Here is a 25,278-nt window from a genome sequence, read left to right on the forward strand (position 1 = left end):
GAACCTGTAGTATATGAAAAATACTTGTAAGAATCATGTAAGGGTTATTGTGTGTTTCAACCCAACAATGAAACATCCAATCATTTTCATTTATGACCATTTCCTATGGTTATAGAGTTGCTTTTCATTTTAATTTCTTTTACACAAACAGTATATTTTACAGAAAGCTTCAGCTGCATATGTTTGCCATTCCAATTACATAAGAATATATTTCAGCTTATTTTGTCAAAAGGTGCCAAAAAAGTTTAAGAAAGTTGTGGAGGTATGGTTTTTGTAAAAAGCATGTAAATTATTCCAAGATTGCATATTTTAAACATACATGGGTGCTTTACATAAGGCATCAATACAGTGATCAAACCCTTCCCTCAAACATTGGAGTTTGTTACTCCCATGATTCAAATGCAAACAGTGTCCTATTATGTAAGCCATCAGTTTAGCACACTAAGGTGAACTATTTGACTAGCAATGGAAGACAAATCATCTATAGAATGACTGTGATGTGAATCTAGGACAACTGTTTTTTATTACGTATATTAAGCCACTATCTGCTCATCCATAATTTGTGCTTCTATTGTACATAATCTTTCAAATGGCCAGCCCTACATACACTGTAAAATATTTAAAGCTAAGAGACGGATGGATTTGGATTGTGGAATTAATCTATATTAAATTAGTGAGTCTCCTGGCAGATGATACTAGACACTTAACCCATTATCTCCATCTGTCCTGCGTCCTATGTATGAGGTTCTCAGAAACTCTCATAAAACCTCTTCAGTTCAGGTCATTTTGTAATTTTCTTCTTAATCTTTGCAGATGAAGATTTAACAGGTGGATGTTAAGCATTATATCCAAAGTTACCAAATTCTTGGATTCATTTTGTGAGATCTAAAACATCAAGGCATTTTGAAACCAAGAGGCCACTGTTCTCTTGTCTTTATATGAAGGCTTGAATGTCATTTTCCCAACAGGTTTGTTCATTTTGGATCCACACATCAGTCACATTTCTTGTCCTTTCATTCACGAGATAAAACTGGCACAGTAGTTCAGGCAAATTTTTTCTTTGTAGCAGTGAATCTCTCCATATACTAGAATGTTTTTAAAAAAAGTTTTGTTGATAAATATATCACATAAATCAAATTCTAGATAACTCTTGCAAAGAGTTCATTTAATTTTATTATTTTCTATTATTTTCTGTTTAGTACATAACCTATTTGTACTGACTAGCTACAATTTCAGAACTATATTAATTCAGACCTTCTGTGTTCTTTCCTAAATCTCCTGTTAGACGAGATTCATAGCTAGTCTTATTCAAGTAGTGTTTAGTCCATTCAAGAGGGCCCACTTTAATCATATGACTTGCCACTAATCTCCATTGTAGTTAGCTTTAAAATTGAACTCTTATAAATCACAGTTGTAAAGATCTCAACAACCCAGAACAGAATAGAATAGTATATCATGCTTTCTTCTTCAGTTCTCAATGTCCTTTAAGTATATATAGTGCATCACACTTGAGGACTAAGAAATCTAAGAATAACATAGGGCAGCACAGATTATTATGGCTTAAAACAGAAGTCAAGGAAAGTTCTTATGGTGAACACCAAACAGAAGAAACGTACTGCATAGGTTTTGCTGAATTTGATCAGGAGGTTTAATAGGAGTACAAGTTTTTATTGCCTTATATAAAAACCTATGAGCAATGAAATAGTGACAACATCTATTTAACCTTGACTGACCATAAAATAAAATATCAGGAGCAGTTATGGTTAGTTGTAAGCTAGGTTGGAAGATCAAACAAATATCCGAGAAAAGGGCAAAAACAAACCAAGCCTAAATGTGAAAATCCATGTGATCAAAAAGAGTTCAGTTTGAGAGAATCTTTTGATAGGCATGATGCTTATAAAATGTCAGCTTTCATATGAAGATTTTAAGAATAATGATGTGATATCACTCCTATTAAACCTCTTTGGATCAAATTCAGCAGAACTTATCCAGTATGTTCTTGGACCACACGTTTCCTGAATGGTTTTTATCCCAGAGCTATACTCGCAGTTAACAACAAACTAAAGGGTCACCATCAGTGAACTGTTGGACAATATTACTTGGTCTGTCATGTAGATGGTTTAGTGGTTCAGGGTGGGGAATTTGTAGTGGGTGGGACATTTATTCTATTTTTTATTCTATTTTTAAATTTACCTATTCTGATTTTGTGTATGGTGGGACTGGTCTCTGGGTGTCACACGACTTTTGTTGCCAATGACAATTCGTTGTTTTTGACAATGACAATAAATTTATTATTATTATTATTTGGTGTTCATCAAAAGAATTTTTCTGGACTTCTATAAGCCATAATTATCTGTGCTGCCTGATCTGCTATTCTGGGATCTTTAGGTCCTTATATAAAACTATATAAGCACTTCGACAAACGTTTTCAAAGGTACAAGGTTTAGTGCAATGACCCAGGGCATATTTTTAAAACACTCATACAACTCCAATATATTAATCTATTCATTAGAAAAATGTTGTAAAAACTGTTTTCCAAAACTTTAAGATGACTCAGCGCAATAAAAAAATTTAAAAGTGACATTAAAAATGGCTATATATTTTTTTAATGATTTCATTTATAACTAATGTTGTTTGACCACTACCCTACCCGAATATATGGTAAAATGTTACCAATTAAGTAGTAGAAAGGAGAAAGACATATATAGGATTTTCCAACAAACCTTTTCATAGCCATCCAATTCTCGGAGTTTCTTGATCTCAAAAAGATTACCCTCTACAGCAAGTAGAGAGATCTGAGAATCACCCAGAATACTCTGAGGAAGTACACTTAGATCTAGACAGTTCTCTTCAAGGCGCAGAACTTTGAGGCGTGGACAACGAGAGATCTGGGACGAGATCTGAGAAATCTGTTATATGCCCAAAAAGTAAGGAGAAAGATGGTTACAATGATCGTAGCACGTCTCCCCAATTAGAAAAATTAAATAACAAAACAAAAAAAGTATTACTCATGTTTCTAAAAACTATATTGATAAGACTATAACTAATCAAGCCACCATGACAATAGGATTGCTGAAAGTTTCAGCAATGCATAATTACAATTGCAGATTATCTCCAATTGCATTGGCATCCTTCAGTCTCGAAAGACCATGGTGTCATACTCTGGATTATCCAATTAATTACATGTTTAAAAGGTAATTGTATTATTAATTTTTACAGAAGGGATGGATTTATAAACTTGGATCAATATACAGGTAGTCCTCAATTTACTATCACAATTGAACCCAGAATTTGTTGAGAGATTTGTTAAGTGAGTTTTGTCCCATTTTATGACTTTTCTTGCCACTTTTGTTAAGTGAATCACTGTAGTTGTTAAATTAGTACCTGATTGTTAAGTGAATCTGGTTTCTCTATTGACTATGCTTGTCAGAAGGTTGTAAAATGTAATCATATGCCCCCCAGGACACTGCAACCATCATAAATATGAATCACTTGTTAAGCATTTGAATTTTGATCATGGGACCATGAGGATGCTACAAGGTCATAAGTCTGAAAAATAAGTCTCTTTTTTCATTGCCGTTGTAACTTTGAATGGTCACTAAGTAAACTGTTGCAAGTCGAGGACTGTTAGTACTTTATATTTTCTCCATCAATGTTAACATGAATTAGAATGTTAGAGTTAATTCTTGATTCTATTAAGAGAACTATTTCACCTTTTATTAAATGTGCCTTAAAAGAATCTGTTACAGGTAGTCCTCAAGTTATGACTACAATGGAGTTCAACGTATCTGCTGTTTAGTGAGACATTTGTTGAGTTTGCCCCATTTTACGATTTTTCTTGCCAGTTGTTAAATGAATCATTGCATTTGTTAAGTTACTAACACAGTTGTTAAGTGAATGTGGATTCCCCATTGACTTTGCTTGTCAGGTCACAAAAGAGGATCACATGACCCTAGGAACACTGCAACGGTCATAAATATGAACTAGTTGTCAAGCATCTGAATTTTGATCATGTGAAGCTGCAATGGTCGTATGTCACTTTTCTCCGTGCCGTTCTAACTTTGAACGGAAACTAAATGAACGGTTGTAAGTTCAGGATTATCTGTAGTAGATGTTCTCACGTCAGCTCACACAAAATGTAATTACACACACACACACACACACACACACAATCCTCACACATAAGGCCAACTGAATGCACTTTGTCAGTAGCGGAAGATGGCAAAGTTCACTTAGGTGTGGCAGAGCTCATGGAGTGCTGGATAGCAAGGATGACTAGAGCAAGGCACTGGGGTAGAGCACCTCCGTACAGGGCTTGAGGAAGAACTCCTTGGTGGTGCTAGGGCTGAGGTAGAGGCTTGGAAGTGGGGGTGGCTGATTGCAGGCTCCATGCTCCTACTTCAGCCCCAGCGCCACCAGCAGGGAGTACTGCTATGCAGGGAAGCCAAATGGAGAGAGGTGATAGATAGGTGATGGATAGGGTCCCAGAGGGTAGTCTCTTACTTTCCTGAGAGTTGAAGCTGGGAAGGAAGAATGACTTGGATCAAGATGACTCCTCTCCCAACTACTAGTAGGATTTGGTTAACAACAACAATGGCCATAGTTGCCATTGCTAAATAAGGCAGTTTACAACATGGACCTTATGACTATATTGTTTAGTAAATTTCAGGCACATTTACCACTGTCAACCAAGCACTATCTTTAATGCCAAATGAACCCCCATCTCTTGCAAATTTGGCTTATAGCATTAACCATATCTCCATCCCATAGTATTTATGACACCCCATAACAATGCTAATGTACAAAAAATTACTTCCAGACCTGATTTTGATTTAAGTTCAGTTCAATGGCCTGTAGCTCTCCTATTGTGTCTGGGATACTCTGGATCTGATTTCTGGAAAGATCTACCACATCTATATGATGAAGACTGCATAGCTGAACAGGTATAGTTTGAAGCTTGTTTCCAGAAAGGCTCAGAGTCTTTAGCGCTGAAAGTTGTCCAAAGTTGCTAGGTAAACGTGTCAATTGGTTATTGTTCAGATGTAGAATTTCCAGTTTTTTCAGCTTGCAGAGATCCTCGGGTAATACAGCTATTAATAAATTAGAAATAGAATTAAATCATGGTGCCAAGAAAAAAGATCAATTATTAAAATATCAAGACGGAATACTTTATTCTGCTATATAATGCTTAGAATAAAGATTCATAATATAACAAAATGTTCTATTGTAATATACAGTATATAATATATCAGATATAATTTACTTCTTCTACTTATATGCTGCAAAATTATCTGAGTTAATACACAGGTTCTATTTTCTATCAGAACTCTTGCAGTTGAGAAGATGTGGGAGTAGAACCAGAGAGCGAGTAATAAAAATTATTTCAGCTGAGCAAATCCCTATTTCATAAGAGTCAAAATAATTTTGATTATTTTAGCATTTAGCAACATATTACCTTAGTAACAAGTAAGTGCATTTACAAACAAATCTTTGTTAGTACTGAAACATTAATAATATGGAATATATAGCAAGCTAAAAATACTTAAGTAAACATACTCAGTCTGTTGTGATTTAAAGCAAGACTTTTCAATACAGAGAACTTTCCTATAAAAGGTGGGAGTGATTCAAGCTTATTGTTGGACAAATCTATTGTTCTGAGATTACTTGCCAACTTCTGTAGATCTTCAGGAAACTGAAAAAGAATTCAGATATTGATGAAATTATTCCAAGAGTTAAAAACTGCAACAAATCTACAGAATCAGAAAGATTTGTAATAAAAAATATGTTTTGTAGTCATGAAAGTCACATATCCCAAATCATGAAAGATTGAAAAAGGATTGGGAAATCTGTCCAAAATCATTTAACCATAATTGGAACAAAACCCAACACAATCACGTATTTCATATTATGCAAAATCAAAATAAATAAAACCTAATATGAACTGCCATTGTTGCTTAATAGAAAAACAAACAAACTAACTAACAGATAAAAACAGCTCTTTAAGTCATATTTCTTTTTATAATCCAAGTCAGAAAGCTTTAGTAAAACTGCAGAATTGCAGTTTTTAAATCCAATCATAAAGGATATGCGCCCATTAAATGTCCTACCTTTAGAAATCCAAACTGATTTCTATAATATAGCATAGACATTAATTAGATCATATTCAACATTTTTATTAGAAGTATGCAAAACGTATTGAGTTCAAATTGAATGCATTCAGAAATATTCCAACATCAAATGTTCCATTTTGAGACAAACATTTGATTTCAGTATTATTATTATTATTATTCAGTACAACTCGGCAAACGAGATCACTATGCTGGATTTCGTATTTCATCACCAGTCGGGCGCTTCCCAAGCACCTAGGACTGCGTGATGTAGCGGCAAATTATGTTTGCCGATCCCAGTAAAGCGGCCTTTTGCAATTGACAGATGGAGATTTTGTCAATTCCAATTATTATTATTATTATTATTATTATTATTAATAATAATAATAATAATAATAATAATAAGATTTGTATGCCGCCTCTCTCCGCAGACTCGGAGCAGCTCACAACAATAATAAAACAATGTACAGAGAACAAATCTAATATTTAAATATCTAAAAAACCATTATTTAAAAGAACATTTAACACAAGCATACCATACATAAAACTATATAGGCCTGGGGGAGATGTCTCAATTTCCCCATGCCTGACGGCAGAGGTGGGTTTTAAGGAGTTTGCAAAAGACAAGGAGGGTGGGGGCAATCCTAATCTCCGGGGGGAGCTGGTTCCAGAGGGTCGGGGCCCCCACAGAGAAGGCTCTTCCCCTGGGTCCCGCCAGACGACATTGTTTAATTAAAACAACTTTTTAAAAACAAACACACAAACTGGGTAATATCAATCTGAAAATAAAATACTTTGATTCAATCTACTTATTGGATTTCCAGTAAGACCAAAATAGCTTGCTCCAAGCCTGAAATGGTCCAAAATGTAAAATCTGAAATAGCTCAATTCAGTCCCATAAATATGTAATCAAAAAGACGATATTGTGAATTCCAAAACAAGACATAATTTTATCTTTCTAGTATTTTATGGAGTAAAGGAAAATGATTTTTCGCACACAAAATAGACATTTACCTCAGAAAGGCCTTTTCCAGTTAATTGGAATACTCCTGTTTTTTGGGCCGTGTCCAAATGTGCTTTTAAGGCACTGTTTCCCATCTTTCTGTTCTTGTCTTTGCAACTGGCAAGCAAAAGGACTGTGGCAGATGTGTAGTGCAGTCCCTCTCATTCACACTACATTAGGCAACATGAAATTACTTTCTATTAAAAGTAAATTGAGAATACATTAAATCAGTGGTTCCCAACCTTTTTTTAGCCATGCCCCACCTAAGCATCTTTAAAACTCTGAGGCCTCCTTACCGTCCCCATGACATATAATTCTTATTATTCAAAAAGTGAACTACCCACACAGAGGAAGCCTAAATGCCCATTAAGTTGGCTTAAACAACATTCCAATTGCCCCCATTAAAAATCAAATTGCTGTCCTGTGAGGCATGGGCCCCACATTGGGAACCAGAGTATTAAATAAAGGTTTATCCATATGATTTTCTTCTCAATATTCTCACCTCTATGGTAAATTCAGGCTCAGTCTTCCATGCCACTGACTCAAGTAAACATAAATTACTCAAATCTTTCCCATTGCATAAAATTAATCTTTGGTGTAGGCTACCCTGTAATTCATTACATTATTATTTATGGAAAAATATGTCTGGTATTTATTTATTTTTGGTATTCATCCCAGAACCAATTAATGAAGAGTACCGAGGTACCACTGTAAATAAACCTATGAATTACAAGACTCCACAGTTATAGCTTCCACTGAGCTGTGCTTTCCTTTGACCACATATGGATAGTATTGCACAACTTTCACTAACACAGCTTTCTCCAGTGTTGCTGTCACAAGATTTGTTTCATATAAAATCAACTGGCTTTCTAAATATTTTGCTCTTGAAGTTAAGAGTTTCCTATTCTAAAATACTTTTCCATTAACACCAATGTAAAAGTAGCATGGTATTGACTATTTCTAATTTTGCCTTCCTTAACATAGTACTGCCTGATTAATTACTGTTTTCTGTGACAAATCAGCAATATTATAAAGAAATACTGTAGGGATTATAACAGGGGTAAAATGCTCTAGATTCAGTCGTGTCTGTTGGTCATCAGAGAGCCAGTCACAAAGGCAGCGCGAGGCTCCACCCAGCTGCCCAGACACCACCACTTGGGTTCTTTAACCCTCTGCACATGCACCAAGTAAAAGAATTCAAGTAGCTGCACCCGGGCAGGTGGGTGGAGCCTTGCGCTACCTTTGCGACTGGCTCTCCGACAACTGACAGGCACGGCCGAACCGGGAACATTTCACTCCTGGATTATAGGTTAAATTCCCTCAACACTGTCAGACTTTCTACTAAATCTGCACTTCTATTCTACTAGTTTTTCTCATCATTCCTATCACCCATTTCCTCTCATGTTGACTGTATGACTGTAACTTGTTGCGTATATCCTAAGATTTTTATTAATATTGCTTCTTCATTGCTTATTTGACCTCTATGACAATCATTAAGTGTTGTACCACATGATTCTTGACAAATGTATATTTTATTTTATGTACGTTGAGAGCATATGCACCAAGACAAATTCCTTGTGTGTCCAATCACACTTGGCCAATAAAAAATTCTATTCTATTCTATTCTAAATTCATATACTGTATCCATTCAAGATAATGCTTTTATTAATAACAGCAATTCCTTTTTTCTCCCCCCACTGGCATATTAAGAAAACTTTGTTCATCTGACAAAGCTTTCAGACAGTACAGGTAGTCCTTGTCCTCAACCACAATTGAGCCCAAAATTACCTTTGCTAAACAAGACAGATGTTAAGAGTTGCCCATTTTATGACCTTTCTTGTCACAGTTGTTAACAGTGCAGTTGTAAGTTAGTAACATGGTAATTAAGGAAATCTCTTCCCCATTGTCACCTTCCCTGTCAGAAGGTCACAATGGGCGATTACATGAGTCTTCAGATCTCTGCAACCTTCATCCAGTTGCCGACAGCCCAAATTTTGATCACATGGCTTTAGGGATGCTGCAACAGTCATGTGGAAGCCAGTCATAAATCACTTTTTTCAATGTCATCATAATTCCAAACGATCACTAAACAAATGGTTTTTAAGTCCAGGACTACCTGTATTAGCAAATTTCTCTTTCGCTGGCTTTTCTACTAGCCCAGGAGTCGGCAATCTTAAACATTCAAAGAATCATTTGGGCCAGTTTCCCACAGAAAACACCGGGAGCCACAAAATCCTTCCCATGCCTGACTATTTCCTGATCAGCCATGAGTTATCGAAGCTTGGAACTCACTACCGGACTCAATTGTGTCAACCCCTAACCCCCCAACACTTCTCCCTTAGACTCTCCACGATTGACCTCTCCAGGTTCCTAAGAGGCCAGTAAGGGGCGTACATAAGTGCACTGGTGTGCCTTTCGTCTCCTGTCCAATTGTCTTTCCTTTTTTTTCACCTATCTTATATACTATTCTCTTCCTTTCATATGTCCTCTCCTCTAAGTTCACTTTCACCCTCTTTTTATATTATCACATGTCTATTTTCTTCCTTTGTATTTATGTATTGGACAAATGAATAAATAAATAAAACTAGAAAATGTAGTTGAATTAAATGTTCTGTTTTCTTCTGAAACTTTTTTCCCCTTGGATTTATCCATGATTGGCCTACCAGGGTTAAAAAGCTCAATAAATTGCGTGCTGGCGGATGTCGCACATTGGCGGTTGTGACACATATTTTGAGTGACAGACAGGGAGCCGCGACAGAGGGATGAAAGAGCCACATGTGGCTCCAGAGCCATGTTTTGCTGACCCCTGTACTAGCCGCTTTACTTCTTTTTCCTGAAACTCTGAAAACTGTGTAAGGAGAAGGTCAGCCTTGTGTAAGCGAAGTCAGCCTTAACTCAGAGAATTTGGGGTAACCTCAGTTTTTATTATCAAGGTCAAAAGGTTTGGTGTCAAAGTTTGACAACTACACTGCTCAAAAAAATAAAGGGAACACTTAAAAACAGAATATAAATTCAAATAAATCAAACTTCTGAGAAATCAAACCATTCACTTAGGAAACAACACTGATTGACAGTCAATTTCACGTGCTGTTGTGCAAATGGAATAGTTGTGCAAATGAAATGTTCAATGAGAATATTTCATTCATTCAGATCTAGGATGTGTTATTTGAGTGTTCCCTTTATCTTTTTGAGCAGTATACATGTATATTGGGGCCCTGAGTCCTTTGAGAGTGGGAGGCATTAAAATAAAATAAAATTTATTTATTTTATTTATTTATTTATTTATTAGATTTGTATGCTGCCCCTCTCCGTAGACTCGGGGGAGCTAACAACAATAATAAAACAATGTATGACAAATGTAATATTTAAAATAGCTAAAAACCCTAATAATAAAATATCTTCCTCCCACAGATAAGGAAGGGGCAAAATAAATGAATAAATAAGCAGGATAACTCAGGATGCTATCTCTTTCTCCCATCAGAATACTTCTTGAACTTTGCAGGGGAAAAAATATTTCTCCATTGAAAGTAAACTACACTCAAATCACGCTAATCCCACGCACACTAATCCGGATCAGAGGCTGGGTCCAAGTTAACTACACCTTTACTAAACAGCAGTGAAGGGCTACCAAATTTTTTACTACCACACTATGGGCGTGGCTTATGCAGGACTCCCTGCATTTTCTTTCAACATCTTTCAGTGCAAATTGGGTGCTCTGGGGTGGAGCTCCATTTTTGCTACCCCACTGCGTCTCCCCCCCACCCTCCGGGCAGTAGTCCACCACTGCTAAACAGGTTCGCATTGCATGAACTATGGTTTACCGCGATACGGAAAGCCTCTTCTCAAAGAGGATTTAACTTTCCAGGATGACACGTCAGGGCTACAAAAAGCTGGACGCTTAATATTAGATCGATCTTCCTTCCTCAATAAACATCCAGACCCCAAAAGTTTCTTCTTCGCTTGCCCATTTAAATTAATCGTCTCGATTTTTATTGCTGCGCTTTCTAACGGGAGTTAATCTCCACTAATCAGCCTACCAACAACTTCGACTCCAGTAGATCTCTCCTAGGGAAGCCGCCAAGGGAGATCCCGAAAACAAAAAATACATCCTGAAAGGTGGACGGCATTTACCTCAGTCCCTTTACTTAGCCGGTGCAGCCTCGCATCCTAGCAACAAGAAGCATACGCAGGACGGCGAGAAACAGCGGCCAGGGTGGCTTCAGTGGTCCGCGGAGGAGCCAAGCGCCCGGGTGACAGCCAGCATAGCCTCTAATGGCGTGCTTCTCGGCTCGAAAAATAATATTTGAGAATCTCGGAGATCGGGGGAGGATTACCCAGAGTATCCCGAGCGCCTTCCGCCACAATCAAAATGGCCGAAAGAGTCGCCATTATTGTATCATTTTTGTTATATTTTTTATTCCGGGCGCCCCGTGAGCAGGGAAAAGTCACCAACTCTTTGTACCGATGAGTGGATGCTTTGATAGAACCCGCTGCGACAGGGGGGGTCTCCAACCCAGGCGACTTTTAAAACTTGTGGACTTCAACTCCCAGAATCCCTCACCCAGCAAAGCTGGCTGAGGGATTCTGGGAGTTGAAGTCCACAAGTCTTAAAAAGTCGCCAAGGTTGGAGATTCCCTGCGCTGGGATATATATCGTGATATGGGAACATCCCATAGAGGAGGTGGGAGGAATCTCCTTCGGTCTCCGGCGATAAAAGAGAGAGACTCGTGTGGCGGGAGAACAGTCAGGCTGCACTCAAGATGGCGCCGCGAGCGTCTCAGGCCACTCCGGGAGGCGCTTCTTAGGCGGTTGGTCGACCGGTCGGTCTGAGGCGCGCGCCGGTGTGGCGGCCGGAGTTTTTCCTGGCCATGGCTTCCTCCAACCCTTGGGATCCCGTGCAGTCCACGGCGGCGGGACGGATGTTGGCGCGGGCTCTCTCCGCGGGAGCGGTGTCTCAGGTGGGGCAGTTGGTTCTTTCCTTGCAAAATAGAATCGCCTCTGAGGCTGAGCGTTCCAGCCGAACGCCAGAATGAAAAGAAGCCCAGGTTACTCATGATTTGTAGGCGATGCAGGTATTTTTGTCCCCGTGTGTATATCTTTAAAACACATTCGTCCCTTTTCCAGAATAACTTTAGAAAAAGCCGTTTTCCCACTATTGGAAGGTCAGTAAGGGGCGCGCATAAGTGTACCAGAGTGCCTTCGGTTCCCTGTCCTAATGTTTCTCTTTTACTAATGTCTTATACTGTATATAAATATTGTTACATCTTTGTATACCACCAATACATGCTTGACAAAACAAATAAAATAAATAAAATATTTAGGATGTTGCACTGATTCCACTGCAGGATATGTTTCGAAATGTTTTGAAGTAATCAGTGATTACTTCAGCTTCAACCGCCAATATTTATTTATTTTTATTTATTAATTTTGTCAACTACTATTGGTAGTATACAAAGATATAACAATGTTTATATACATCAGTGTTTCCCAAACTTTTGACATATGTGTACCCCTTCTATAATTTTCTTAACCCCTCATCAAAAAAAAAGATGTATTTTAATAACAATCAAAATATATTTCTTCTTTCCTTTTTTTGGTACATATGAAAAACAGTAAACGAAAAATAAAATTATTCATAAATAAAAGTTATATTATAAATAACATTTATTTAGATCAATGAGAAGGATAAAATTGCTTGTGATGAGATGACAGATCATCATAATTTGGTTCCCTGATTGTTAATTTTAATCTGAGATGTGGTTCCATGTCTAATAGTCTGTTCCTTTTTTTCAACTTAATGTTTACAAATGCTGAAAAAGCAACTTCACATAAATATGAAGTTGGAAAAGGCAAGATGTATTTCAGAACTATCCCCACCAAACTCAGGTGCAATGTGTACCCCTACCAAACTCATCCCATACCTGGGGGTATGCGTACCACACTTTGGGAAACACTGATATACATGATACTAGTAAGAGAGAAACATTGGGACAGGGCACTTACACACACCCCTTACTTAGGAATCAGGAGAGGTCAACAGTGGATAGTCTAAGGGTAAAGTTTTGGGGGCTAGGTGATGATACTACAAAGTCAGGTAGAGAGTTCCATGCATTAACTACTTGGTTACTAAAATCATATTTCCTGTAGTCGAGTATGGAGCGATTTACTTTAAGTTTGTATCTGTTGTGTGCTTGTGTGTTTTTGTGGTTGAAGCTGGAATAGTTGTTAACAGGAAGGACGTTGCAGATGATTTTATGGGCTATGCCTAGGTCATGTTTAAGGCAACGTACTGTAGTTCTAAGCTTTCTAAACCTAGGTTTTTAAATCTAGTTGCGTATGATATTACCTGTTGCGAGTGGAGGGCATAATGCAAGAGCAAAGCACACACAATAGATACAAACATAAGTAAACTGCTCCAAACTCAATTGCAGAAAATACAACTACAGCAACAGAGTGGTCAATGCATGGAATGCACTGCCTGACTCTGTAGTTATGTTCCCCAAGCCCCCGAAACTTTAACCTTAGACTGACTACTGTGGACTTCACCCCATTCTTAAGAGGTCTGTAAGGGGCGTGCATAATAGCAGTAGCATTTAGACTTATACACTGCTTCACAGTGCTTTACAGCCCTCTCTATGCAGTTTACAGAGAGTAAGAATATTGCCCCCCAACAATCTGGGTCTTCATTTTACTGATCTTGGAAGGATGAAAGGCTGAGTCAATCTTGAGTCTATTGAGATTCGATAAGTGCACCAGCATGCATATGTTCCCTGTTCTATTGTCCCCATTTATTTGTATCCTTATCCTATATTCATAATCATATTTATTCTTATATGTGTTATCTTATACATGTTTGACAAATAAATAAAAATAAATAAGCAGGACAGATTTGCATGGTGGGGCATCTGCCCTCAAACAATGTAAATGCCACTCCATTGTAATAATTACTTCCTGTATGTTCTTGGATCCCACGAACTCAATGTGACACATACACGAAATGCACGCATTGGAACAAAATGTGATTTGAATCTTCTTCTACCCTAGAAACACTCTATATTAAGAAAATACTTCAGTATAGGTACGCCCACTGTTATTTTTGTAGGAATTTCCACTGAATTTCATAGAGTGCTCTTCCAATTTTTGGATATGAAAAACGATTTTGAAAAAAAACGGGACATGCTTGTGAGCAACCCTTATGTCAGATCTGCTGCCATAGTCAAGTAACTAGGAATTAATTTCTAAGAGAGGAACACTATTTTCCTCTGTCTACGGGCTTCCCAGATGTCTGACAAAAGGAAGACATGTCATTGTCCTTATGTTTTCCATCCAGCAGGTATTAAAATCAAATATTGTCTGGCTTTTTGAGTTTTTGTAGTTTTTTAAAAATTTTGGATTGTTTTCACAGTATATTGTAAATTGTTTGCTTTTTTTATTCTTTGTTATCTGTTAACAGACTCAGTGGCCCAAATTTACATTATTTAATTTATTTTCTGATTCTAGCAATCAGTTTCAATCCAGCCCCTTCAAATTTAGGATTACCGTATTTTTCATACTATAAGACACACTTTCCGCCCCAAAAAGTGTGTGGAAATGTTTGTGCATCTTATAGAGGGAATGTTTTCGAAGCCCCCTACCCAACTGCTTCCTTTGGCCATTTTCAGCCTCCACGAACCTCATTTTCGTCCCGTTACAGGCAGCAGGGATTGTGGCTGCCGCTAATTGCCGGCGGCAATAGGCAGTGGCAGTAATCCCTGCCACCTGAAATGGGCTGAAAATGGGGCACACGGAGGCAAAATGGGGCACACGGAGGCCGAAAAAATGGGATGTGTGGAGGCGATGGTAGGCAGTGGTTATCCATATGACCTGAACAACTGATGGGTGATATTCCAGGCAGCCAATCCAACTGCCAATCAGCTGCTCATGTTAAATCAGGCTGCGATAGTGACCAGACTATTTGCTGCTAGGATGCTAGCCAGATGAATACCACTGGATGCTTGGAGGCAGAGGCAGATTTTTGTTTTCTTGTCTTCCTCCCCAAAATCTAGGTGCATCTTATGGTTCAGAAAGTCTTACAGTGCAAAAAAATATGGTAATGTAATTTGTAGATCACATGAGTTGTCATGGATTTCTATCATAACATTTGAAAATAAAGATTGTTGGGAAAATATTGCAATTGAAAAAACTGATCTTGGAAGAAGTAATTTCATATACATTTAGCCTAAGTACATGTCTTGCAGTTTTTTGCTGTAATTTTGTCACCCTTTGAAGCAACTTAAAAATATAGTATGTCCTGTGTCTGCCCTTTTTTTCTAATTGTCCCTGTCTCCTTTGCCTGCTCAGGTACCTTGTAAACATATTTGTTCATATTTCTGTTCTTTTATCATACAAGTTGCCTCTGTTTATTTACCATGCTTGGAAAGCAAAAACACTATATATAAAGTGCAAACCGAAGGTTTCTTATTCATTAAATAGTCCATAATGTTGCAGATACCTAATGCATCATATTTTAATAGATAAGAGTAACATAAAATATATATTTCATAAATATTTGAATTGCATTCTGGCCCTTATTGGTAATCACTTTTATTTTAAATGAATCCTTTGATTGCTGTTGGAATAACCTACTCTTCATAATAGATACGTATTTTGGTTAAATTACCTTTGTGTGCTATTGTATAAGCTTGATATTCTGAGGTATATATAGAATTTTAGATTGTAAAGATTTATTACAAAACATCATACAACAGTAATTTCCAACTGTAGATTTTACTTTTGAGACAGCAACATGAAGAAAAAATAAAACACTTAAAAGTTACATGTATGTATTTTATGCGTTCGTCTCTCTTAGTAACTGATACTTTTCTAAAATTTTATTAGTTTCAAAATTAATTGAGCTTTATTTACAAGTAAATGTTCTAAACTTCAATCCTAATTTCATGAGTGTTTGAGTTGGTTTATCTTTTTCCTATCTTTTGCAGGGGACTCTAGATATATGTGGAAAACCATCTGCTTGTTTTACTTATATCTCAGAAGCAGAACAAATTGCTGATCTCCAAACTGAAGTCAGCCGGGTAAATAATATTTTAGTACTAGAACAAGACTTATTTTGATAAAAATGATGTGAAGTGTGAACATTTGCTCCATTAGTCACAATACCTTCTGTTCCAGAAGAGAAGTCAGTAATACCTCTGAAGTTTTCAGAGGGAGGAAAGGGTATGTATTACAGGTCTATAATGCCCCCTCCCTTTTTTTGTATACAAGTAGTCCTTGCTTATCAACAACTTAATAACAGACAACCCACTCCCTCCCGGGGTTGGTTCTAACTTACCTCGCTGCTGGTTCACTTCCTACTGCGCCTCATAGGCATTCACTTGCTTTGCGTGCACATGCAGAGTGTCAAAAGTTAAAAAAAATACCCACCCACTCCCATGCATAGAAAAAAAATCAGCAATTTTTAAAAAAATTTAAAACATTTTTTCCCAAACAAAAGATGTGGCATCTATGGATCAGCACCGACAGAACCGGCTCTATGACATCACCAGCGATTTGCTTCCGGTTCTATATAACCTGTGTGAACTGGGAGGAATTTACCTCTTCTCTCCCCCCTCCCCAAAAACTACTTATAATCTATTATGGAATTCCAATGATTGGAATACATATCCATGGTCACCTGACCACTTTCTGATCATGGAAACCAGCTCACTTTTATGGCTGGTTGCAGCCCTCTGCAGTCATGTGACCATGGTTTTCCCTGGTTTATAATTTTTTGGCTGGTTTCCAGTCTTTTTGGCCAGAAGTGAATTCTCAAGAGCTATACAGTAAAATAAACCATCTAGTTCAAATATGCAAAATGAATACTGTATATTTAAACATTTGCATTACAAATACTTGTAAACAGTCTCAAAATGGGTGAACAGTGCAGTCAGGCGGTTGGGAAAGTAAGTAGAATGCTTGGCTGCATAGCTAGAGATATAACAAGCAGGAAGAGGGAGATTGTGATCCTGCTGTATAGAGCGCTGGTGAGACCACATTTGGAATACTGTGTTCAGTTCTTGAGACCTCACCTACAAAAAGATATTGATAAGATTGAACAGGTCCAAAGACGGGCTACAAAAGCGGTGGAAGGTCTTAAGCATAAAACGTATCAGGAAAGACTTAATGAACTCAATCTGTATAGTCTGGAGGACAGAAGGGAAATGGGGGGACATGATCGAAACATTTAAATATGTTAAAGGGTTAAATAAGGTTCAGGCGGGGGAATTGTTTTTAATAGGAAAATGAACACAAGAACAAGGGGCACAATCTGAGGTTAGTTGGGGGAAAGATCAGAAGCAACATGAGAAAATATTATTTTACTGAAAGAGTAGTAGATGCTTGGAACAAACTTCCAGCAGACGTGGTTGGTAAAACCACAGTAACTGAATTTAAACATGCAACATATATCCATCCAAAGATAAAATACAGGAAATAGTATAAGGGCAGACTAGATGGACCATGAGGTCTTTTTCTGCCATTAATCTTCTATGTTTCTATGTAAAATTAATTAATTAATTAATTAGTTAATTAATTAATTAATAAAAATAATGGAGCATCATTTTAGCATGTAACTTCAAACACTTAAAATAATTGCACAAAAATGTTAAAGCACTGTTTCAATGTTACAGATTAATTTGGAGACAGAAGCCCTGCAAATGGAAAAAGAAACAGCAGACATTACTCATCCTTTTTATCTTAGTAAGTGTTGTTAAAATTGCTGTTTAATCTTTCAGGTATGTAGTTAAGTAATTGGACATAATATAAGACTTTGTGTTTATTTTGTATGTTCATACAATTGGAAAGTTCTTTTTGAATTATTTGTTGTACAGTTTTGTTGGTAGTATTTTCAGAAGTGACTTGCAAGTAACTAGGACTAAGGGAAAGTCACTGGCCCAAAATTATCCAGCTGTTGTCTATCTCTTACTTATAATCACTCATTCCCTAGGAATCTTTAGCTTAAACTCTACTGCAACATGTTTTACAAGCATCTGGAAGTTTCATTTAGTGCTGAATGTAGTGGCATAGTCAGCAGATGTGACATCCCAGTGCCACAGACTGCATAGGCAACTAGTATATTTCAACATGTAATTCAGTGTTGGCCAGCATCATTAAAGCCCTTTGTGACTTGGGGCTGAGTTATTTATAAGTCATCTCTCCCTGGTAATTTCTACCCATCTTATTTGATCATACATAAGGGCATGTTCTGAGTCCCATCACTCAAGAGATATGTTGTTATCATTTTTTATATTAGCCACTCAGTCATATATTTGTAATGGCAACCATATACATCTATTAAGCAAATAAATCCACAATGTCCTGTCTTCTAATTCTTCTTGCTAGAGTATTCCCACAGGTGCAGGGTCCGCTTTTCGGACCCTGGCTTCTAATTGCGCCTTAACCAAAGGTGGGTTCTTTCTGGTTCGGACTGGTTTACCCGAACTGGTAGTATGGTGACATTATGATGCTGTCACAGAACCTGTTCAGTCAGTGCTGGTCCATGGGTGCCACCATCTTTTTTTAAAAAAAAAAATGGGGGCATTTTTTTTTTCTTCTGAGCATGTGCAAAAGCCAAGTTTTCAGCACGGTGCATGTGGCCACCATCTTGTTTTCAGCTTATTACTATTGTTGATTTTTTTTAAAAAAAATATTTTTTAATTGTTCTGAGCATGTACAGAAGCTGAGTTTTTGGCACTGTGTGTGTGGTTGCCATCTTATTTTTGGCTTTTTAAAAAAAAAATTTTTTTTCTCTTGAGCATGTGCAAAAGCCAAGTTTCTGGCACTGTGCATGCAGTCGTCATCTTTTTTTTTGGCTCCCTCTTCCCACCCAACACTGCTAACGATGCACCCACATGGCAGGAGGAAGCAACTGGCAGCGAGGTAAGTTTGATCTAACTATTGGAACAAACTGGTTTGCCAACATATTTTAAAATGCAGCATTGTCTACTTGAGTGGAAAGAGAGATTGTTCCCTTTAGAAACATTATAGATATTGTAAGCCTCTTTGGCAATATTGTTTTGAAAAGCAGCTTCCATTAAAATAATAATACAGAATATGGGATTAAAATACACTCCTCTGTACCATAAGGATCAATTTGTGAGGATGTCACTAATTGTTTGCAAAAAAATTGCAAAGGAGGAAAAAGGGACACTTTCATTATATGGGAAAATGTCCTTTTAGAAAATTGAATATAATTCCAATGTGTGCTGTCATCGTTAGTGTAAGAATTTTGAGATGATATACATTCAAAAGTTGAACTATAAATACAGAATAACATTGGAATGTACTAATTAGATGTTTAGCAGTTGCCCAGCAAGCCCTAGTACTCCCTGGACAATTTATAAATCCTTTTTTCCCATCTTCTCTTTCTCTGCTATTACTTGCTTTTTCATTTATCCAGGTGTCTCCTGACAATATACCAGAATTCATATTGGGAAGTCTATGATCTAAGTTAGTTTTTCTCCAAATGTTCTGTAACCCTGATTTACATTGATGCACCAGCCAATTTTATTTTGTCATTTTCTTTTTCATAGCTCAGAAGTGCCAAGCTTTGCAAGCAATGAACAGGCATTTGGATGCAGTACTAAAAGATAAACTAACTCTGAGGCAAAAACTACTTAAACCACTGTGTCGAGAAAGTCTGCCTATAGAAGCTGCCTTCCACAGGTGTCAAACTTCCTAATTTTATATGTTTGCTTAGTATCTATTATTGGTGAAATCTGAGAGTCCAGTAGAGTTTGGGGCTGATAAAAGTGGGTAGTAGCATACTTGTATGCCCAGTTGTTTTTGCTTCTTTCAACATCCTTTCATTCCTTGGAATTGGCTGCATTCTAACCACTATCCAACCCACCCTTGCATTCTTAACATTTCTACCAAACACATTTCCCTGTAAAATTTATGTTCATTCTTGCTACCTTTCTCTTTGTACGGGGGAATAATAATGGCATTCTTACGACAGTCAGGTACAATGACAATCTGCTGGTATTAGTAAAACACACATTTTATCTTGGGTCCTGAACAGGGGTGGGTTCCAACTTACCTCGCTGTTGGTTTGCTTCCTCCCATGCCACATAGCTGCACTGGAGGGAACATGGGCACTTTGCGCATGCACACATGTGCAATGCAAAAAAACCCTTTAAAAAAAACCCTCCAAAAACAAAATGATGCTGGAAATTTAGCTTCTGCGTATGCGCAGGGGGAAAAATGTACCACCACCTCCAAAAAGAATTCGAAAAAAGATGGTGCCCACGGACCTGATTTGGTTCGGTGATGTTATCTTGATGTCACCAGCGGATCGCTACTGGTTCAGGGGTACTGGGAGGAACCAAACTCTGTTCCTGAATGGGAGGAACTCAAAGGGTTATTTTATTTTTTAACATCAGAAGATAGGTTCTGTCAGCTACATTTTACGGTTGTGCTGGATGTTTTTAGCAAATTTTCCATTTAATAAAAGTGTTTGTTATTAGTTGCAAAGTCATGTCCAAAACATAGTGACAACATTCCCCAAGCCTTTCTGATCTCTACCATCCTCTGGAGAATATTTAAGCTTAACGCCTACTGTTTCAGTGACTCCATCCAGCCACCTCATTTTCTGTCATCCCATTCTTCTTTTGCCCTCCATTTTTCCCAGCATTAGGCTCTTCTCCAGTGAGTCCTTCCGTCTCAATTGGTGGCCAAATGAGTATTTGAGTTTCATTTTCAGGATCTGGCCTTCTAAAGAGCAGTCAGAGTTGATCTCTTCTAGGACTGACCAGTTTGATTGACTTGCAGTCCAAGGGACTTGCAGGAGTCTTCTCCAGCACCATAGTTCAAAGGCATCAATTCTTCGGTGCTCATTTAATAAAATACATCGTATGAAAATATAGTCATCTATAGTCCAAGATCATTGGACTGCATCATATCCTTGTATTTATTGTGCTGTTTATTTATTTTACGGCTCACCTTATATCATTGGTACTAATTTTTACAGCTCTAGATAGTCTGGCCACATTACTTTAAACCATTACTGAGCCTATATCAATTCTCTTCTATTTTGAGATTTGCTTTAGAACTTTGTGGCCCACCACTGTTGAAGGTGTAAAGGATAAGCTTAGGGAGAAGATCTTTCCTTGAGAAGCTTGACAATTTGAAAGGGGTGTGTGAATAGTTAGTTATTCACATTTTTATTTATTTATAGAGGCATTTTGTCTTTTTTCAAATAGTTTAACTAGGTTTTGCTATTTAGTATATTAGGTTTTATATTAATACCCTGGTATGGTTGTTATGATTGGAGTATATTTCAGGTTTGAGAGTGTTTATAGAAAGTTGGTATAGTTTTTAAATACATTTTTAAATTGGGGAGAATTTAGAAATAAAATCCAAAGATTCTAAAACCTTCTCAAACTGAATATGGAATAATGTATCTTTGCTTCTTGTACTTTAGAGATGTGGTAGAATTACTGGTACTGGCAGCAGCTTTTATTGAGAAATTAGAATCTCACTTACTTACTGTAAGAAACATCCTTGAAATACCTGAAGACATTAGAAATATGGTAAGTCGGTACCGGTAATATTTTAACATTTCACTAATATTCTTTCTGTTCCCTAAGGTCAGCTTTTTGGGTAGTACAAATAACATCTTAGTTCTTAGTCTAGAAATATAGTACCAGTCTACAATATGATGGCTCTGTAACCTGAAAGGAAACATATGGGAAATGCTTTGGGGAAAATGCAAATTGCTGCAGTACTTTAATTCATACTGCACTTCCTCCTGAAATGAAAAGATACTAATTTTTTTGCTACTATACTTATTGTCAAACAGTATATTGAATAAACCAGCATATACTATTAAAATTACATTGGCTTTGAGCTTTTTTTTAGCTTTTAAGTTTTAAAATCTTGCCAAATACTACTGAAATATTTATTTTCATATTATATTACAGAAGGGTGCATTAGCAAAGGTGAACTTACTGGCAACAGAGACAGAACAACTGGCAGAACAAATCTTGGAGTGGAGAGAGAAACAAAAAGGAATCTTTGAGAATACGGAGATGATTGTTGGATTAGATTCTTTTTTCAAAAGTATACGATAATACATTTATTTTTCTCTTTTTCTATTCCAAAGCTAGCTTATAATTTTGTGGGATTAATAAAATACACATGCATTTTATTCTTCCTTTTAGATTTGTAACCATTTGCATCTAGATTCTGAATTAAAATATATGTATAGAAATAGTGTTGTGTGGAAAATGGTTACAGATATTCAATTACTGACAATTTCTCTTTAAGTGCCTGAGAAGTGTTTTAATGAAAGGTTAACACTGTCTTAAAAACAACTTTTTTAGGTACAGTATATATGTTATTTATAGAAAGCAAATAAACCAAATTTTGAAAGCTAACTTTGGATTCATGTTTATTTGATCCAGATATCTGTCAATAACAGTTCAAAGTGTGAGCTCGTAAATGAACATGTCATTTGCTACCTTGTAAATACTGCATTGATGATACAGTGATACCTCTACTTAAGAATGCCTCTACTTAATAACTTTTCTAGATAAGAACTGGGTGTTCAAGATTTTTTTGCCTCTTCTTAAGAACCATTTTCTACTTAAGAACCCAACCCCAGAAAAATTTCCCAGGAAATTTGAGAGCGGCACCAAGGCCCGGCCAGTTTCCTGCCATTCCCCCTTTAATCCTGGCCATCTCGGGTTTTTCTGGGCTGCCAGAAGAGCCTTTCAGTGGTGCTTAAGGAGGCTTTGGCAGCCCAGAGCGAACGAAGCATTTTCCTTTCTCTGGGCACTTGCTGCTGGTCATTCTCTTCTCCTTTTCCCACCTTTTCACAGCATCACAGCCTTGACAAAGAGCTAGATCTTCACATAAAGTGTCCAAACTTTCAGCTTAATCATTTGTGCCTCAAGTGAGAACTCTGCGTTTGTTTGATGAGCCATTTGTTTGCTTTATGGGTATTTTCAAGAATCTTTATTTTTATACTTTGTAAGAAAATACTACTTTAGTAAATGTAAACAGTGACAGGATTTGAGAATATGCTAAGCATTTCCTCTCAGCCTAGACCTCCAGATAATTGGAAAAGGCCAGTAGGTCATTGATCTGACTGACTGCTTTGTCCAGGAATCCAAATTAACTCACTACAGGCAGATTGCTATCCTTAGTCTCTTAAGTCTCTTTGGACATTAGCCTTGGTTTGATTAGCATTGTGTGAATTTAGAGACTGATTTATTTAATAATTGGAAAATTATTGTTTGTTGTATCTAAAGAGCCAAATACGGCATTTGGGTTTAATTCTCCGGTTCTGTAATTCTAAGCATATTTCAGCAGAAACAAAATAAGGCCTTTCGTGATAAACTTTGGACATGTGTACTCTGGACATGTATGTCTGCTTTTTGGGTATGCCAATCTTTTTTCTGGGACAAGTTTTCATCTTTCCAATCTAATTTATAGCTCTGGTATGGTGATAGTCAATTATCCACGTGCAGTAATAACCCACTTGACTCTATTTAAGTTTTCAATCCCTACCTAGATTGATTAAAAGTAGTAAAAATAACATATTTCAGTTTGATTCCTGGTGACCAACTAACCAGATTTCTATGCTGAAATTCAACAGCATTTATATCCTCGTGTTTGGGATTTCAACCTCAAATCCTAAATACCATTTAATTTGAAAGTAATGAATTTTCCTTGAAAACTAAATTATTAGTTAACATAAATATAGCTTCCTGAAAAGACTGAACTATATATTCTTTTAAAGAAAATTACAAAGATACATTTGTGAAGTCACCAGGAATTATGTTGAATTTGAAAGCTTTATTTTAAGAGTTAAATATAATGGAAGTTTTGACAGAGTTTTCTTAAGGATTAGTGATCAGTAGGTTAAAAAAAATACTGCTTTATATTCCTAAGCAAAGCATAAATTACATTGGCTGGACTCACAATAATTAATAACAATACAGTACTGTACCATGAACAGGCTGCAACAGCAATGTGCAATCAGAAATCCTTTCTTTTTGCAATGCTGATATTTATCACTAGGGGGCACAATTTATATTGTATATAACACTAAAACAAGGCTTTGTTTTACCTATGATTCTTGGCTATCATATACAGTACTCTTATGTAAAAATATATTGTACTTTCGATTTCTATTGTGTTTATTGTGCTTGTAGCAGCATGAATAGTTTTGAAAAGAACTATTTTTTAATTAAATATAAATTAATTTTATATATATATTAGTAATTAACTGTCAATGTGGGATGCTTACTTTGGATTTCTGCTGCTTTAATTTGAACTTCACAGACTTACTGAATAGTTTTAAATAAATTATGCAACTTAATATTAACAGCAGATTGTAAAATAGAAATAATAGCAAATCAAACTGTCACAATCACCTTAAAAAAATTATCTCCCATTAAAGAAATTATAACAGATGGAGTACCAAAATAATTTCATACTGCAAAATGTTCTTGGCATCTTCTAACAAATATAGGAAGGTGTGAAGTACTTACCCACTGTTCCCCATCCCTTTATTTATTTATTTTTTTTGAAGAGTTGTCCTCTGCTTGAGTTCCAGATCAATTAGAAACAGTTGGTGGTCTTAAATTATTTATTTATTTATTGGATCTTGCCAATTAAATGAAATCCTCCTTCAGGGACCCTGAATGCTGGAATGACCAAGTCCATCCGAGTCTGCGGAGAGGGGCGGCGTACAAATCTAATAAATAATAATCAGTCTGTCTGTCTGTCTGTCTATCAAACTTACATGCCACCCATATCTCCTAAAGGCGACTCTAAGTCTTACACTCAATAAAATACCAGTATAAAATATTGAAATAGATTTAAAATGGATTAAAAACGAGAGGAAGGGAGCAAGATGTACATAGAGAGGAGATAGGGTTTTATCATAGTCTGTTAACTGTTTCCAAGATGCCAAGTCACAGTAGAAAAGGATCTTCTCTTGGGCCATTCCTTGACCAGTAAGGGGTTTGTAGCATGCCTCTTCTGCCAGCATGGGTGAGATGAGCTAATCCCATCAGGGTGACATGGTTCCTCACATAACTCGTGCCTATGTCATGAAGGGCTTTAATGATTAAGGACAAACTTGAACTGGACTCCAAAGGAAAGTGATAACCAGTGCTTGTGGAA

At 36.9% G+C, this 25,278-nt stretch overlaps 2 protein-coding genes across 6 annotated transcripts; one reads left to right on the forward strand and one right to left on the reverse strand.

Moving 5' to 3' along the window:
- Positions 1–106: 106 nt before the first annotated feature.
- LRRC57 (leucine rich repeat containing 57) lies at positions 107–11,659 on the reverse strand. Of its 3 annotated transcripts, none has more exons than XM_070757845.1 (6): positions 11,242–11,659; positions 7,122–7,280; positions 5,557–5,692; positions 4,822–5,090; positions 2,724–2,909; positions 107–1,085 (listed from the first exon to the last, which is right to left on the reverse strand). In XM_070757845.1, exons 2-6 carry the CDS (start codon positions 7,203–7,205, stop codon positions 1,044–1,046), a joined length of 717 nt encoding a protein of 238 aa, XP_070613946.1. In that variant the 5' UTR covers positions 7,206–7,280; positions 11,242–11,659; the 3' UTR covers positions 107–1,043. The 3 variants fall into 3 exon arrangements, with proteins under 3 accessions (XP_070613946.1, XP_070613935.1, XP_070613926.1); XM_070757834.1 differs by having other exon boundaries at positions 7,122–7,307; positions 11,148–11,609; XM_070757825.1 differs by having other exon boundaries at positions 7,122–7,307; positions 11,242–11,607.
- Positions 11,660–11,714: 55 nt separating this feature from the next.
- On the forward strand, positions 11,715–22,520 carry HAUS2 (HAUS augmin like complex subunit 2). Of its 3 annotated transcripts, XR_011557504.1 has the most exons (7): positions 11,715–12,068; positions 16,089–16,181; positions 17,775–17,844; positions 19,677–19,809; positions 21,566–21,674; positions 22,065–22,420; positions 22,467–22,520. XR_011557504.1 is itself a non-coding variant. In XM_070734372.1 (6 exons), exons 1-6 carry the CDS (start codon positions 11,979–11,981, stop codon positions 22,212–22,214), a joined length of 645 nt encoding a protein of 214 aa, XP_070590473.1. In that variant the 5' UTR covers positions 11,748–11,978; the 3' UTR covers positions 22,215–22,520. The 3 variants fall into 3 exon arrangements, 2 of the variants coding, with proteins under 2 accessions (XP_070590473.1, XP_070590486.1); XM_070734372.1 differs by having other exon boundaries at positions 11,748–12,068; positions 22,065–22,520; XM_070734385.1 differs by having other exon boundaries at positions 12,045–12,182; positions 22,065–22,520.
- Positions 22,521–25,278: the final 2,758 nt, after the last annotated feature.

Source organism: Erythrolamprus reginae, chromosome 1, assembly GCF_031021105.1.
Source record: "Erythrolamprus reginae isolate rEryReg1 chromosome 1, rEryReg1.hap1, whole genome shotgun sequence".
Taxonomy (NCBI): domain Eukaryota; kingdom Metazoa; phylum Chordata; class Lepidosauria; order Squamata; family Dipsadidae; genus Erythrolamprus; species Erythrolamprus reginae.